The sequence below is a fragment of the Cololabis saira genome, chromosome 21 (genome assembly GCF_033807715.1).
Source record: "Cololabis saira isolate AMF1-May2022 chromosome 21, fColSai1.1, whole genome shotgun sequence".
NCBI lineage: Eukaryota > Metazoa > Chordata > Actinopteri > Beloniformes > Belonidae > Cololabis > Cololabis saira.
Genome location: NC_084607.1, coordinates 33,786,173 through 33,802,303, shown reverse-complemented (window position 1 = coordinate 33,802,303; position 16,131 = coordinate 33,786,173). Strand labels below are relative to the sequence as shown.

At 49.7% G+C, this 16,131-nt stretch overlaps 1 protein-coding gene across 3 annotated transcripts in view; it reads left to right on the top strand.

Annotated features, from left to right (window-relative positions):
- Nucleotides 1-3,720: 3,720 nt before the first annotated feature.
- The window catches only part of igf2bp1 (insulin-like growth factor 2 mRNA binding protein 1), a 60,186-nt gene continuing 47,775 nt past the window's right edge, over nt 3,721-16,131 (top strand). For all 3 annotated transcript variants that reach the window (XM_061712096.1, XM_061712095.1, XM_061712094.1), the window contains exons 1-2: nt 3,721-4,326; nt 5,196-5,256. In XM_061712096.1, coding sequence (XP_061568080.1) covers nt 4,152-4,326; nt 5,196-5,256 — 236 coding nt within the window. In that variant the 5' untranslated portion in view covers nt 3,721-4,151. The remainder of the gene's footprint in view (nt 4,327-5,195; nt 5,257-16,131) is intronic.

Below are 16,131 nucleotides of genomic sequence, written 5' to 3'. Positions count from 1 at the left end.
GCTCCCTATTGGTTTTCTACCTTTGCAGAGCTACAATTTTACTGTGTTTTACTCCCTAGACCACGTCCTTGTCTCTTGCCAGGTCGTCACTGTAAATAAGAATGTTCTTAATGACCTGCCTGGTTAAATAAAGGCGAATGACTGAATGAATATCAAATAAAGCCATAGAATTGTTTTTCTTTCTCTTTATCGTATAATGTTCACAAAGTGTAATGCAATTCATGTCATGGGTAGTGTATTTTGAAGGATCAAATACTCAACAGCCCATATTATCAATTTTACATCGTGCAAGAAATGATGCAAACTTTGAAAATCGACTGCGCATGCGCAGAACCACAAGGTAGCATTTCTCGGCAGGGAGCAGAAATTGGCAGAACACCGGTCCGACACGCTGCCATTTTGAGAAGCCCGTGAGCGTGCGTGGGCGAGGGTTATTCCTGGTTAAACTAATGTGCACGAACGTCAGGGCTCGTGCGTGAAACGGCTCCCACGGAACCGGGTTCTGGTTCTGGTTCTCGTCCCGGCCCGGTGGGAGACCCAGCACACTCCCTCGTGACGTCACCTCACCGTCCAGCGTGGCTGAGCGGCCTTTTGGTCTGCTTTTTGTTTTGTTTTATACTCTTTATGTGTTATAATTCAACTTGAAATTGCATAATGTAAAGATTTGTAATCATTGTAATTTTTGCAAATGTTAAATAAAATAAAATTAAAAAAAGCGAGCTTTTGGTCTATGATAGGACCACGTGACCAACGAGCACACACACACACTGTTGACCCGGTTCTATCCTCGACCCCCCCCTCCTCCATTGATATAATCAACAGTTGGGTTGTTTGTGAATTTTAATGGACCGTGACACGGTGTTCTGCCATTTTTTATTTTTTTTTTTTCTTTGCCAAAAAATGCTCCCTAATGGTTTTCTACCTTTGCAGAGCTACAATTTTACTGTGTTTTACTCCCTAAACCACTTCCTTGTCTCTTGCCAGGCCGTTATTGTAAATAAGAATGTTCTTAATGACCTGCCTGGTTAAATAAAAGGTGAATGAATGTCAAATAAAGCCATAGAATTTTTGTTTTTTTCCCTCTTTATTGTATAATGTTCACAAAGTGTAATGCAATTCATGTCATGGGTAGTGTATTTTGAAGGATCAAATACTCAACATCCCATATTATCCATTTTACATCATGCAAGAAATGATGGGCGTGGCAATCAAACTTTGAAAATCCACTGTGCGCATGCGCAGAACCACAAAGTAGCATTTCTCAGCAGGTAGAAATGATTGGCAGAACACCGGTCCAAAACAGGTTTGGGGATCCAAGTGACTGGATGATCCACTGACCGGGTTCTGTCTGTCCTGTACAGGTTCCAGAACCCGGCGGGACTTCAGATAACTTTAATTTACGCTGGAACAACTGCAGTTGACTGAGGTCAGAACCGCCACCCCCCTCCCACACCAGGAACTTTTCCTTTCTGGCGTAGGTTCTTCTCCGCCAGCTCTGCTCAGACGTGAACGGGTCCAGGAGTCTTCATGTGATCCGGATCCCTCAGCGATACAACAGCACAGCGCCCTTTTCAGCCGTGTGTCTACACCTCCGTCTGCAGCGGCTGGTGGAAGAGGAGGGGCTTGAAACTTAACCCCGCCCCTCTGCTTTTGTGGCCACTCCCAGAAGAGGTGTGATAGCTTTGAGCTAGCCGCCGTGGAGCGACAGCGGAGGGACCTCAGGAAGGTCCTGGACCACCATCCTACCAAGGACCAGCGTATCCTGGTGTTTGCTCTCTAACACCGGGACCGGGGGACCGGGTCCTTCAGGAAACCAGAAGGGGGGCTTCCATCAGCGGGGGCCAGGCGTCGGTTCTCTACTACCAGGAACTGCTCCACAGGGCTGACGTGTGGTCATGCCGACGGGTCCGGTTCTTGGGCGTGGCCCCCCAAATAGCCGGGCCGGTGCTGTGATACCGTCATGTACAGTACCTAGTACGTAGCCAGCCTCCCGGGTTCTGCCCCTCACCCCACGTCACAGCAGAGGACCCCGCCCACCAGTCCTCCTCACATCTCTGTGATCGTCACGTGATTAGCACAAACGTTTGTACGACTTAAGCCTGGGATATAGTTGCTGTTGGTGCTTGCTTTCGCGTCCGTTCACATGCACCACCAACCGCAATGTCGCTCGCGTAGTATGCGAGGAGAGCACGTAGTACCAGCGGTGACCGATAGGGGGCAGTAAGCAGAGCAACAGTTGGAAAAGTGATTCAATATTTAGTAGTAGCGGTAGTAGCAGCGGTAGTAGCAGTAGCAGATTAGAACAACAAACAAGTTTACATGACACCATCGGATGATGTAGGAGATTATAACATTGCTTTGGCACCATTGGATGATGTAGGAGATTATAACATTGCTTTGGTTGCGATCTCGGCAAAGGAAACGGCGCCAGCGACCTCCGCATCATCACTTGTGGCCAGCTGGTATCAGACCAGTGCCACTCGCGGCCACAGCGAGAACTGCAGGTCGCGTACGCGCTCAGCGTCAAAACTACGCCGTAGGGTACGCGTCGACGGGTACGCGTCGACGCGTACCCTACGGCGTAGCCCACGCCGTCACTGACGTGCACCTCCCAAAAATTGTAACTACAAGTCGAGGCGACGCAGACCAAACGCAGACCGAGAGGGCTGTGATTGGTTCACTTGGAAGCAACGAATTTCCGGTTTGAAGCAGTCGTGAACTTTCAGCGCTCTTTTCTTCGTGTATGTGTGATTTTTGTTTTGTTTTGTTTTTTTGCACAATAGTTGTCCTTATCTCTTTGATTCACTGTGACCGGAAAAGTCGGATAAACCATTCAGGAAAAGATCGCGAACTAGCGGTTGCAGGGGGAACTGCACCCCGGAGAAATGGAGTGACGGAGAAGTCCGAAGGGGTCACGACGGCGTAGGCACGGCGTCGATTTGACGCAGAATCATAATTCAGGCTTTTTTGAGAACGTGCACGTCAACACGTCAAATGAATGCAGGATACGCGTGGCGGCCATGATGCGTACGCGTTCTGAACAGCAAGTATATCCCAGGCTTTACATGGGGGGGGGGGGGGGGGGGAGGGGTTGTGGTGCTTCTCCATCAGCTGTGTTTTCTAGTCACAATTCTAACTGGTGCAACTTCAGGGGGGGGGGTGTGTAAGTGGAAACACAGCTGGTGAGGTAAAGGAGGGGTTCCCCGGTAAACGGTGAGCTAAACCAGGTTGGATGGAGCTCACCTTGGTCGTTACGGTGGGCAGTAGGGCTCAGGTGCAGGCTGGGGGGGTGGAGGGGCCCCGGGAGGACCGGGGGGGTCCGATCGGAACCTCGGGGGCCCCTGGGCTGCGGATCCCTCCCCAACACCAGGCCTGGCTCCGCGGTGCTGGACGCCCAAACGCCGTTTCCATTTTCCATTAAACTCCAGCCAGTGCGCCGCTTCGGTCGAGCCCACGCTGCCCGTGCATCTGTTGCATAAACGCGGTAATAACGGAACAACCACCCGAACCCGGAGGAAACGCCGGTGTGTAGTACGGGGGTCCCCCCCCCCCCACCTCTACTCCATCCAGACCACGTGGTTTCCTCGTAGCAGAAAAAAGAGAAGGAGGAGGCGTGAGTGGGAGCGGGGGTGGGCGGAGCGCAGGGCGGAGGGACGGAGAGGAAAACACTTCTCCCGGTCTGCTCCCGCCATACTCTCCCAGTCCTCCAGCGAAGAGCCATCACCAGTCCCACCAGTCCGCTTCACCTCCTCCTCCTCCTCTCCTCCTCCTCCCCAGTGCGACACACACGGGGCTCCAGGCGGCTGCGCGTCACCGACTCTCCTGCGGCTCCAGCCCGGATTTACGCACTCATCTGTCTCCCCATCGGCTTGCTGCAACTTTTTACTTTTATTTTATTTTAATCCGCTGCCATTAATTAGGTTTTTTTTTTCGTTATTAATTTCGGATTTTTTTTAGGGGGAGTGATTTTTACTTTTAGTTGCATCTGTGGCAAAAGAACCTCCATCGATTTCAGGAGAGAGAAAGAGAGAGAGAAACTTCGCTTTTTTTTCGGGTTCAAAATTGGGCTTTTTTTTTTTTCCTTCTCTTTTACTGGATTTTTTCTTTTTCTCTGGATCCCTTCCCCCGAGGAGATATATATTTTTGCAACCATGCACAAGCTGTACATTGGGAATCTAGGCGACACGGTGACCGCCGAGGACCTGGGCAAGACCTTTGACGAGCACAAGATCCCGTACGCGGGCCAGTTCCTGGTCAAGAACGGCTACGCGTTCGTGGACTGTCCCGACGACAGCTGGGCCATGAAAGCCATCGAGACGTTTTCCGGTGAGTTGAGACGCGCTGACCTGCAGAGAGCCGGCGCATGCACGGCTCTTTCACGGCTCTTTCATTCCCCGGTGGAGCTGCATGAGCTGCGGCTTTCAGGGTGGGGGTGGGGGGGTGGAGGGGCCTCACGCCCAGCAGAATCATTCAACTTTTGCATGGATCGGGGGGATCTAGGGAGGGGGGGGGGGGGGGGGGGGGGGGGGGGGATAACGGAGAGGGAGCGTCGGCTGCAGCCGTGGGAGCGCGTCCCCGGGGCGGAACCGCCGGTTCCGTGCATGGTGCATCTGGATGGAGCCGTGCATGTGAGTTGTGTTTGGGGGTCCCCACCCCCCCACACCCTCCTCACCCCCCCACCCCCCCCAGGTCGGCTGGAGGCTCCTCTGCTCTGATAGGCTGCAGCAGCAGCTCGTAGCCTCCCCTCCCCCTTTTCGCCGGCACTATACACTCGTAAACTGGAATAAAGATCTGCGCCCACACCCCCCTGTAGCCCCCCCACCCCCCAGAAACACACCTGTACGAGCACCAGCATGCATGCACGAGCATGCACGGGTCAGGTTCGGCTGCTCCTGGTCCCTGGTCCTGATCCTGGTCCTGGTCCTGGTCGGTGCATGTGCAGACTGAGGAGGCCGCCATGCCAGTGTTTCTGCAGCACCACCACCATGACCCCCCCTGGTCCTTGGGGGGTGCGGGGCCCCTGAAAGTTTCAGAACAATCCATGTGTCACTGCTCCCCAGATTGGGGGGCGTCTGTTGCGTCACTGGACCCCCGATTATTATTATTATTATTATTATTATTATTATTATTATGGTGGGAAATAAAATAGTCCTGACACATGCCCCCCCCTGAAGCTCGTTGTGTTTGTGTTCCAGGTAAAGTGGAGCTCCACGGGAAGCGGATCGAGGTGGAACACTCCGTCCCAAAGAAGCAGAGGTACCGACCCTTCCGAATCTTCCGAACCTCCACCCCCACCCCCCTCTCTTCCTCCGGCCCTGCCCGGGCAGGCCCTCTCCCTGCCGGGGCAGATCTCTGAGTGTGTCCGTGCCTGCTGGCCGGTTCTTCTCTCGGGTTCGGTGCTGAGACCCGGGTCCAGCTCTTCTCTGGTTCTGCCGGTTCTGCTGTCGGAACATCTCCTGGCTGATTTCCTGTCTGCTTCCTTATTTCTGTGTTGTTGTTATTGTAGTTTTTTTTCGGTAAATCAACTTTAGTCGGGTTTCTGCTGCTCCTCAGGTTGCTAACAAGTTTTATAAACGTTACTAATATTAACATTAAAGAGAATCAATTATATTAAAAGTAGAAGTCTGTAGCCATTTTAATCAAATGTTTAATTTTAACTTTATAAAGCGCTCCAGTTTTCCAGTGTTAACGGTATCACTACAGATACGTGTTAATTATCTGTCCACGTGATTAATCGGTTAATTCCTTACTAGTAAATAATTGGAAGACTTTAACAGACGTTAAACGGCTTCAGTTGGTTGTAATAATTTAGGATGTGGTTCCTGTGACTTTTGTGGGCTTGTTAGTGTCCTCTACTTTAATGTGACGATTCACCTTTCTGGACCTTTGTTTATGACGACTTTAGACGTCGAGGAGTTTGTTAAACTGCGTTCTGCTGCTGTTGAAGCTGCACTTTATTTTTATTCTTATTTATCGGCTGAATTCAGAAACAAACGTTTCTCTGGTGTGATGGATCCTGTGTTGTTGGCTGGCTTATGTCTTATTATTATTATTATAATTATTATTAATTATAATTGTTTATTATTGTGGTGGTAATAATTTATTTGTGTTTTGTTTTAATTAAGGGTGCGTTATTAACAGCTCTGAACTATACTTGATCTTTTATTATCATTATTATAATTATTGTTGTTATTTAATTCATAAAATATATTTCTTTCTTGGTTTCAGAAAGCTGAGAGCTTAGAAAACTATTATTATATTTTACTTTATCATGTTTTATATTTTGAGTTCTGCTGCTGTGTCCCACAAAAGACCAAAACACACATTATTTTCTACATATTTATTTGATTTGTCTTTACTGTTGTTTTGTGTGTACAAGATCACATTTCTGGGCGTGTTATGTGCTTGCTGTTGTGTACAGAATTATGAGTATAATTATTAATATGTGTGTTATTATTGTATGGTGTTTTCTACACACACACACACACACACACACACACACACACACACACACACAGCAGTGTTCAATATAGATGTTGCTGGTTTGGTGGAGACTTGTTGCTGTGTCCAGTGGACTAGTATTTTTATTGTATTATTTTTTCCTGGTTTGGATGTGAGTTGTGAGGCTGGTGTTGTGATGAAGCCTCTGTGGTTCCAGAACCACTGGTCCAGTGGGATTGGTGTGTCGTCTTCAGGCTGACTCTGCTGATGTTGGGTCCAGATCAAGACTGGCTTTATTTCTGTCTCTTAAACGGTTCTTGGCCCTGGCTCTGGGATTTAAACGCTGTTGGTTTGGTGTTTGTTGGCGACCCTCTGGCCTGAGCTTTATTCGTGTGTTTCATCTAAACGCGCCCCGTTTCCTGCCGGGTCGGTGCCGCCCGGCTGGTGCGTTCAGGGTCCGGCTGGTGCGTTCGGGGCCCGGCTGGTGCGTTCAGGGCCCGGCTGCTGCGTTCAGGGCCCGCCGTGACCCGGTTCTCCGGGGCCCCTGGCCGTTTCCCGGGCCGTGTTTGGCGCCTGTAACCTTTGGCCCAGATACGAGCCGAGCCGTGCGCGGCGCCGCCATTGGGCTGCACGCTTTGCGCATGTGTGTCCCACGCTGAGTGGACGTGGCTTCTTCACGTTGGAAATAAATTAATTCGGTGTCTTTTGACTTGAGCTTGGATTAATATCTTCCGTTTAGAAACAGACCAGGGTTTAGAAGTTGGTTCTCTGCTGAAAAGAAGCTCGTGTTGGGTCACGCGCAGCAGCGCTGTGTTTCTGCACGTCACGGCGGGCCGTGAACGCACCACCTAGGCCGTGGTTCTGGTTTTAATGGTTTTGGGTGTTTTAGTGGTTTATAATAGGGACGGGTCTGAAGGTGATCCGCGTGCGTGAGCGGCCTCCGGGCGCGGGCACGTGGTGCCCCCACGCAGGAAGATGGCGGCGGGTTCTGCAGAACCTCGTCCACGTCCACGTGTTGGAGACGGTGAAACAAAAGCAGCGGGTCTTTGTCCAAACACGGCCCAACACAACCCCACTCTTCCCACATGCATGTGTCATTAATGCGGTTTCTCTTCTAGATTTCAGTTATTTTTCATTATTTTCCAGCGTGGACCTGCAGCAGGATGCGTGTTTTGGTCAGGGTGGGTTTTACGTGAGGGGGATTCTCTCGGTTTTGGTCGTGGACGTTCGTGAAACATGGCCGTTTCCCAGTAAAACCCCAGTAAAACCCCTGAACTGGACTCACTGGTTTCTGAAATGGAGGTGTGTGTGTGTGTGTGTGTGTGTGTGTGTGTGTGTGTGTGTGAGGGGGCTGGTGAAGGGGGAGGGGAGTGTTTTCTAGAAGAATAAAGGTTCAGTTCCCTGTGTATCAGGGCTGAGCTGCAGCGTCCGGGGGAGGGGCCGCGGGGCCCCTGGCCCGTGACGTGGCCGTGGGGGGGGGGGTCTGCTGTGGATCTGGAGGTGGCTTCATCAGGAAGTTGAATGTGTGTCATGAAGGATCCGGGTCGGGCCGAACCGGGTTGGGGGGCCAGGTGGCCTGGGGGGGGTCCCCAGGACCCGGGACCCTCACACCCCGGGGAGGAAATGCCTATAGATCCATCAGCTGGCGGGAGAAGCTGCAGGAGGGAGACGAGAAAGTTAATGTTTCAGTTACTTTAGTGTTTTTTGTTACTTTTTTTGCTTCCGTGTTTCACAACAACCCAACACATAAAAAGTCTCCGATTTAAAACCTCTGAAGGGTTTGTTTGAGCAGCAAAAAGATTTCAATAAATGTGTCATTTTTACTACTACTACACTTTTATCCAAAGCGACTTACATTTGAGAGAATGTCAAAAAGGAGCAAAACGTGTCCTGTTTGAATCCAATCATTTTAGATATCCGTCCATTTTAAAAACATCCCAGCGTTTCCACCCCGGCTGAAGTCCCTGGTGCCGTCTCCTGGCCCCGGGACCCGGGACCCGGGACCCGGGACCCGGGGACGGGAGCTGCCGGCCCACGCCGGAGCTGGACGCCCGGGCGGCCGCTGATCCGGCTGCTTACGCGACTGAGTGCACACCAGATCCCTGCAGGTCGGAGGCTGGAAACAGGACCGGCGCTGTCAACGTCCCGGGTCCACGTTCCCAAATCAGCGCTTTAAATCAGGAGGATGAGGGACTTTTAGCAGTCATACGACCGCAAGGAATGGTTAAATAGTGTAAATGTTAAAAGTTAAGACGGTAAACAGTTCTAAAGTGTAAAAGTCCAGGCAGAAGCGTGGACATTGCTGGATGTTTATTGCCGGAGTTTAGTGTGTGTTTATGTGAGGGGTGGGCTGCGAGGCTAATGATCTTCTTTGTTAAGAAGGATCATTAAAAATAAAAATACTGGAGGAGGGCGGATGAAAATCCCCGTAATCTCTGCACACGCCACCAGATTGTCACATAAACAAGCTAATTAACTCGGGTTTAACTTTAAAAAAAAATGTAGAAGCGCAAGTTTCTGCACGTGGTTAAACGTTTCGTTCAAAATACTTTATTAATCCCCGAAGGGAAACTAACCAATTAACCATTAATTATTTCATAGCGGGTTCAGCAGCAGACTGAAGCTCTGGTTGCAGGGGATCATGGGAAAATGGGTTAGAGGGGTGGAGGTCATGTGACGGTGGAGCTACTGTAGCTTGGAAGGACGGTCTTTGTCTTTGACAGTCTGTGCAAGATAATGAGCTGAAGGCAGTTAAAAGTGAGACAGTGTCGTCTTCAGAACGTTGCATTCTGGGTTGTTTTCCTGCCCGGCGGGTCGGCCCTCCATCAGTCACTGCGGAGAGCGGGCTGCTGACTTGTGTTTGGACCAGCAAACGACGGCCACATGACGCTGAAGGTGGTGTGGGCTCGTCTGCTCTGGTGCAAGCTCCCCCCCCCCCCGGCTCCTCCCACTTCCTGTGAGACGACGTGCACGTGTAGCACGATGAATGACACAGAAACGAGCTCCGCTCTAACCCTGGACAGACGCTTCCCACCTGAACAAAACACTCCCAGCTCCGTAAAGCCAGTAAAAGGAGACGGCGTGAGGAGACGGGGCTGTGATTCCCTGCAGAAAGCCGTCACCATGGTGACCGGCGGCTACATGCTACCATCCCTGGCCTGCTGAAGGTTGGCGTCTCCGTAGATCGTAAAGAGACCACAACAACTTCACTCTCTGCAGCCCAGATCTGAAATATGGTGTTTCACCTTCTCGACTCAGATTCCAGCGGAAAACTCAAATCATTTAGTATTTTGCTGGTGAAACCTTCAAAATCCAAAGAAATACACGCTCTTAAAGTATTTTATTGTTTTAGTGTGTTTCCTCTATTCATACACATATATATATATATATATATATATATATATGTATGTATGTGTATAGGTATAAATGATGTGGTTACATCTGTTGAGGTGCTGTCCAGATTCTCTCCATGCTGTCTTTTAGTTTGACCTTTTTTATTTATTGATCTATTCTACCAAATGTGGGTGTTTCCGCGACTGAAGCGGGTTAAATCTTCAGGTGTTATTTCTGTTAATGATCTCTGGTTGAAAAGAAGCTGCAGCCCCGTTTCATTTCCCTCTTTTTGTTCGTTACATAAAGTGCAGCCTTGAATGCTCTTGGATCCGTCGTTCATGTGAGGAAGTGTGAGCAGCGGGGAGGGGAGGAGGCCGGGTTTCCTCTCCTCTGGGGAGGAGGGGCGGGCGGTGGGAGGAGGGACGGAGGGGGTGCGACCAATCGCGTGGCGCCGGCGCCGACGAGCGTTCACTCTCCGCCGAGGCTGGAGTGCTCGCCCACTCTCACGTCTGACTCTCCTCCCTGGAACGCTGCTGCGTTCATGTGTGGCTGGTTTTCCCTCCGTTCTCCTCTGCAAGCCGGTCCGGCTCAGACGGAAGCCCGTAGACGGGTTCTCCGTCCGTCCGTCCGGACCGGTCCGGGAGGTTGCAGAGACACGGTGAGACGGCCGCTGGGCTCGGTCCCCGGTCCATGAGAGATCCCCGTCGGCGCTCCGAGCTCCGACAGGAACGAGAGATAGAAATCAGTGACACTTGTCATCCTGAGGAATGAAGAAGCAACAAAAGGGTGACGGGGGTGGAAACAAATCAACATGAACTCCCAGATGGTTCCTCCTCGGCCCAGATAACCAGAACATGTTCTCCCAGCAGACGGGGTGTGATGGATCTGCAGGAGCAGGTTTCTGAGGAAGGTCCCACTTCCCTTTGTGTTTCCCTCTCAGGGTTGGATCAAAGCTATGACCAAACCACTATGATCAAATATTTCCCTTCTCTGGTTCCCTGCCGTGGTTTCTCCGGGACCGCCAGGCGGTCACGGCCGTGTCCCCACAACTAATAAAATCATTTCACATACTGTGGACCGGGGTTTGAGTCGGGGCTCCTGCTTGGTCCCATGGTTGTAGTCGCGTCCAGTGGTTGGCAGGGACGACCAGGACGGGGGTCCGAAGACGCCCTGGCTGTATGTCCCCTACGTACAGCAACTACAATGCAGCGTAGCTGCTTGTTATTACCGTCCGTCGTGTTGCGGGCATCCCACCCCCAAACACCGGGAGGCAGCGTGTCGCTGGCTGCGCTGGGCATCCCTCGTACCTTCATCGAACAGATTGAACGGGATGTTCAAATTGTAGTTATCCTGTTATATAATGGCGCTTTTATACTAGTACCTACTCAGCCCGACTCGACTCGCCCTTGTTTCTTTTCAACACCTGGATCAGAAGTAGGAGGTTGGAGAAGCTGCTGTGACATATTTGATTGTGTGATATAAACGAAGAAGACAAAAACACTAAAGATGTAGAACTTGGAGGAGATGATAGATGTGCTGCTGGGTCTTTGGTTTGTGTTTGATATCAAGTTAAAAAATGAGAGTAAGAGAAGCTTCAAGTGGCGCTGCTGAAAAGTCAGCTGGAGCCGTGAGCAGCTATGAAGAGACAGAGCTCCTGGTAGATCTGGTCGTTCCTTATCGTTAATTCTCTCCTCAGCCACCAGACCTTTGTGCTGCCATTGCCTGTCGAATAAAATGAACCAGAAGCCGCCGTCAGAGTCGCTCTTTCGCTGATGTCACATCCTGACTCAGACATCTGACTCCAACCCCCCGACCAGAGGTGTATAATCCAGGTGCCATAAAGTAAAAATCCTGTCCAGCAGTTGTTCCAACCAATCACTAAACCAGCTCCTCTGCAGGTAGATGGTAGGTCTTTAGTGAAAACACTTGTTCTAAATGTACAGGCTGATCCAGAAACATGGCAGGGTTTTTACTTCATGGCACCTGGATTATACACCTCTGCCCCCGACCAATCGGTGGCCTGTAGTGTGATGACGTCAGATACAGCCGACTCAGCCGCTTAGAACCTCAGCAGAGTAGTTACAGGAAAAGTATCTACTCGGCACGTTAGACCCCTAGTGGGAAAGAACCGAGGCGAGTCAGGTCGGGCTGAGTAGGTACTAGTGGAGAAGGAGCCATTACTGGTGACTGTGCAGGAGGAAATGCTGCGCTGCCAAGTGGACCAACCACATGTTTGGCAATCTGTGAATTTCCCCACCGTGGGACGATGAAGAAATAAATGATCCCCGTGCACCTCCCAGGGCGTTGCACGCCTGGGGGGGAGCCAGGCGCTGGTGGAGCCCACGGTTCCGGGTCGCTCGTTACGCTGTTGCTTCAAGCGTAGACGACCTGTAACCTGGCAACCTGAACTTTCCCAAGAATGTGTAGCCACGTCCTCGGGTCCGAGTGTCGCATCCAAAAGACGTTCCTCCGGCTCTGGAGTTGCTGGGTGTAATCCGGTGGAGCGCAGCCACCCCGAGCTTACCGCGTGTTTGGATGTTTGACCGCTAGCATCGGCACGACTTTCTTTATTATTATTATTAAGTTTAAGTTTACACTTCTTCCTACTCCTTTTTTGGCACATGTAAATCAAGATGGCAAGTTTTAAAGCATGAAATTCTTTTTTTTTGTTTTGTTAAGCTTCTCATGAAGTGTTGTTTGTTTTCTTTTTTTTTTTTTACATGTACAAAAATAAAATAAATCAAATAAAAAAAAATTATTTAACTCTATCTTACTAAATCTGAAATATTTACAATTAAATATTTCAACATTTAGTATTTATAATACATTGGAACAATAACACAAGCAAATAAATAAATATAAATTAATTAAATAAATTATCTGCTTTAAATTATTCCAGTTCATTTGGTTTTAATTCATGTTTCACACAACGTGTCGTTGGAAGGGCAGTACGGAGCATCTAATTGGACAAATGAAGGCTTCAGACTTTTATTGTCATTGTACGAGACATATAACGAAATTATAGCCTCACAGAGTGTTTAAGTAAAAAAGTAGAATAGGTATAAAATAAAATAGTATAGAATAGAACTCTGTATCGCAGTATACAAAATGTGCAACAGTGCGAACACATGACCTCAAGTAGCAGAAGAAGTCGTGGTGACTGCATGAAGGAGTAGTTGTGAGATGAGAAGATATGTGCCATTAGGAGGGAGTCAGGACAAAAGCGGGGCTGAAGTGAGCCGGCGAGCTCGGAAAGAGGACAGCAAACATGGAGGATCGCTGACGGGGTCCTGTCTCTTTAAGAGCGTCTCCTCCCCCTCCTCCACTCCTCTCTCCGATTGTTTCTTCTCTCTGTTCAAACCATCTGTCCTCTCTTTCTGACCGTGGATCGCTCCTTCGCTCACCAAAAATAAACTGCACACACATCTGGGAGCGTGCACGAGGCGGGGAGCGGTGGAGGGGGAGGGGTGCAGGAACAATCAAGACATGAAGACAAAGGGAGGAGGGGGAGGGGGCCCAGGGGCTGGGCCTGCATGCTGGTTGGGGGCCCCTGGTGTTTGTGAGCGCCTGTTCCCCGGCCCCCGCAGCAGACCTCGGAGGTGTGCAGGCCTTTCTTCCTCGCCTTTCTGCTTAATTGCCTACAAATGGATCCTGCCATATTTCGTCTGAACTGGACTCCGGCATGTTCCGCCTGCAGCAGAACCAGATACAAACCCATCCCAGTCCTCTTGCCCTGGGCTGGTTGCGTTGTCCTTCTCCGTCCTACTTCTGGACTCTGTCCTTCCCGTTTTTAGTGTTTCATCTTCTTCACTCCTGTTTTATTTGTCGCTCTATGTTTATACTTGCGTCTACTCACTTTTCAGGTTTCCATTCTCCATAACGCAGCATTCATATCAAACATCCGAGCCAGTATTGTGTGAGCAGCTGGGTGGGGGTTGGAGAAGGAGGCCGGGCTTTCTGCAGCATGTAGTGTCTTGGGGTGCTTTCAGACCTGTGGCCCGTTGGTTTTGTTCCGATTCAGGGGCTAAATCGATACAGTTGTTTCGTTTTTCGTTTGTGGCGTTTGTGTTCACAAGGCAACCGTCTGTAGCCGTTCAAAGCTGTTAACAAATGCCATGAGAACCAACTGTTCTCTCGTTGGTCACAAATGAACGCGGAAGGAGTTTCCTCTTCCGTACCCCGGGAAAAACAACAACTATGGAGCATTGTAGGCGAGTGTGGCTAGTTTGTTTCTGTGTGTTTCTGTGTGGATTATGTTCTCACTGCAAACGAACCGCTCCAGGTCTGGAATGTTAGCGAACCGAGACCACCTCTCCTAGGACACCTCGGCTCGCTTGGTTTGTTCCGCATCTGAGTGCGATTGCTGTGTTCACATATACCAAACCAACCGATCTTTAGGGGGAAACGCTCCCTGTTTCGGAAAACAACTGCTCCAAACAGGACAGATGTGAAAGCACCCTTAGTTTCAAAGTTTCAGTCCAGTTCTGTCGACGCGGTGAGAATGAAGGTTTGTTTTTTTAAAGATGGAGGGTAAAGTTGAATCAAAGCTGGTGCTTCAATCTCGTCCACACGTCGGCGACGGTTGGGTCCGGTCCAGTCGAGGAGCGAAGAGCAGCTAGTTAGAGCAGGTACCGAGGAAGGGGGCAGGTGAATCCCAAAGTGTTGGTTATGAAATGAAACGCTCTCTTAAGGGGGAGGACCAGCTTTGCTTCTGGAGTTAAAGCAAAGTTTCGCTCCGAGTTAAGAGGCCAGACGGCTTAGATGTGTGCTTGGAACGACAGCTCCTGGCCCGTGTGGAAACAGAAAGTTTGAAGGCATTGGTGACCCATGAAGAACACACATCATACACATGTAGAACATACACGTCAAGCAAGGTATTGTTGTAGACTCAAGGCTGAAATATGCTTCTGCGTCACACACACGCAGAGCACACGGCGCAGTCGTGACGCCGTCACGAACCGTTCAGAGTTCTCCGTCTCTCCATTTGGTCGCGGTGCAGTACCCCCCCCGGCCACTAGTTAGCGATCTTTTTCTGAATGGTTTATCCGACTTTTTCCGGTCACAGTAAATCAAAGAAATAAGGACAACTATTGTGCAAAAAACAAAAACAAAAAAAATCACATAAACGAAGAAAAAAGCCCTGGAAGTTCACTACTGCTTCAAACCGGAAACCGGAAATGCTTCGCTTTCAAACGAACCAATCACAGCCCTCTCGGTCTGCGTGTGGTCGGCGTCTCCTCGACGCGTAGTTACAATTTTCGGGAGGTGCACGTCACTGACGGCGCATGTGACGGCGTGTCCTCTGCGTGTACAAAAACCACACGCCGTAGACACGGCGTCGTTTTGACGCAGAAGCATAATTCAGCCTTCAGAAGAGAAGAGGTCCCAACACCAAACCTGGGGGCACCCCTTTAAAAAGGCAGAGGGGATCCTTTGTGGATGACAGGATTTTTAGAATCCGATAAATCTTATAATCTGAAAGAGCCTCGTATTCTGCTTGTCTTTTATTAGCAAAAGCATTTGAGAGAGCCGGGGCGACTTAGGCTGGACGATATAACGGGTCCAGAGCGTCTCGGGGTTGTGGTGCTGCTCAATATAGATGTGAGGCTTGTAAACAATCCTTCATTTGATTCTCAAATACTTTCGCCGGGATGCAAAACTGGTAAAAAGCCTGTTCACTCATTATTTTCCTGATTTAAAATCTGCACAAATATATTTTTATTATTTCTGTTTGTTTAAGACTTAATTGACACTGCTGATGTTGTATATGAAAAGAAACCAGATGTGTCTGTTGGTATTTTTGGTGCAGATTAGCGGGACGATGAAACTCAAGCATTTTCCACAGCTGAGTCGTGTCGGGGCTAAATATGAGGATCACCTGTGATTGGATCAAGTTTAAAGTTTCAGCGCCTTCCTTGGCAGCTGTCACATTAAAAATAAACGCTGCTATGTGTTGCTGAACGTGAGGGAAAATAATCCCACGCATGGTCTGGATTTTTCCCATCGATCTGCAGTGATTGTCACTGGTCTCCAGTGTTTTTACTCAGACTATATTGCAGTCACAGCGATGAAGGAATATCCGTTAAAGACCGGTTCCTGCAGACCGACGGAGCAGCAGTTGATCGGAGGATTCCAGTCAAAAATCACTAGCCTGATTTCCTTTGATGAGCGGCTGAGGAAGAAAGCCTGGATTAAAAGAGAGAGAGAGAGAGTGTGTGTCTGGTTTTCTGAGTTTAAGGAGGCGACGAACGCGACAGCGGGGCCACGCCCAACTGTTGGTTTTCCTTTAAACTCCCACTAAAGTAAGATCTATTTAAAGATTCAGACCTTCCTCATCTAACAAAAATGTATCCATCA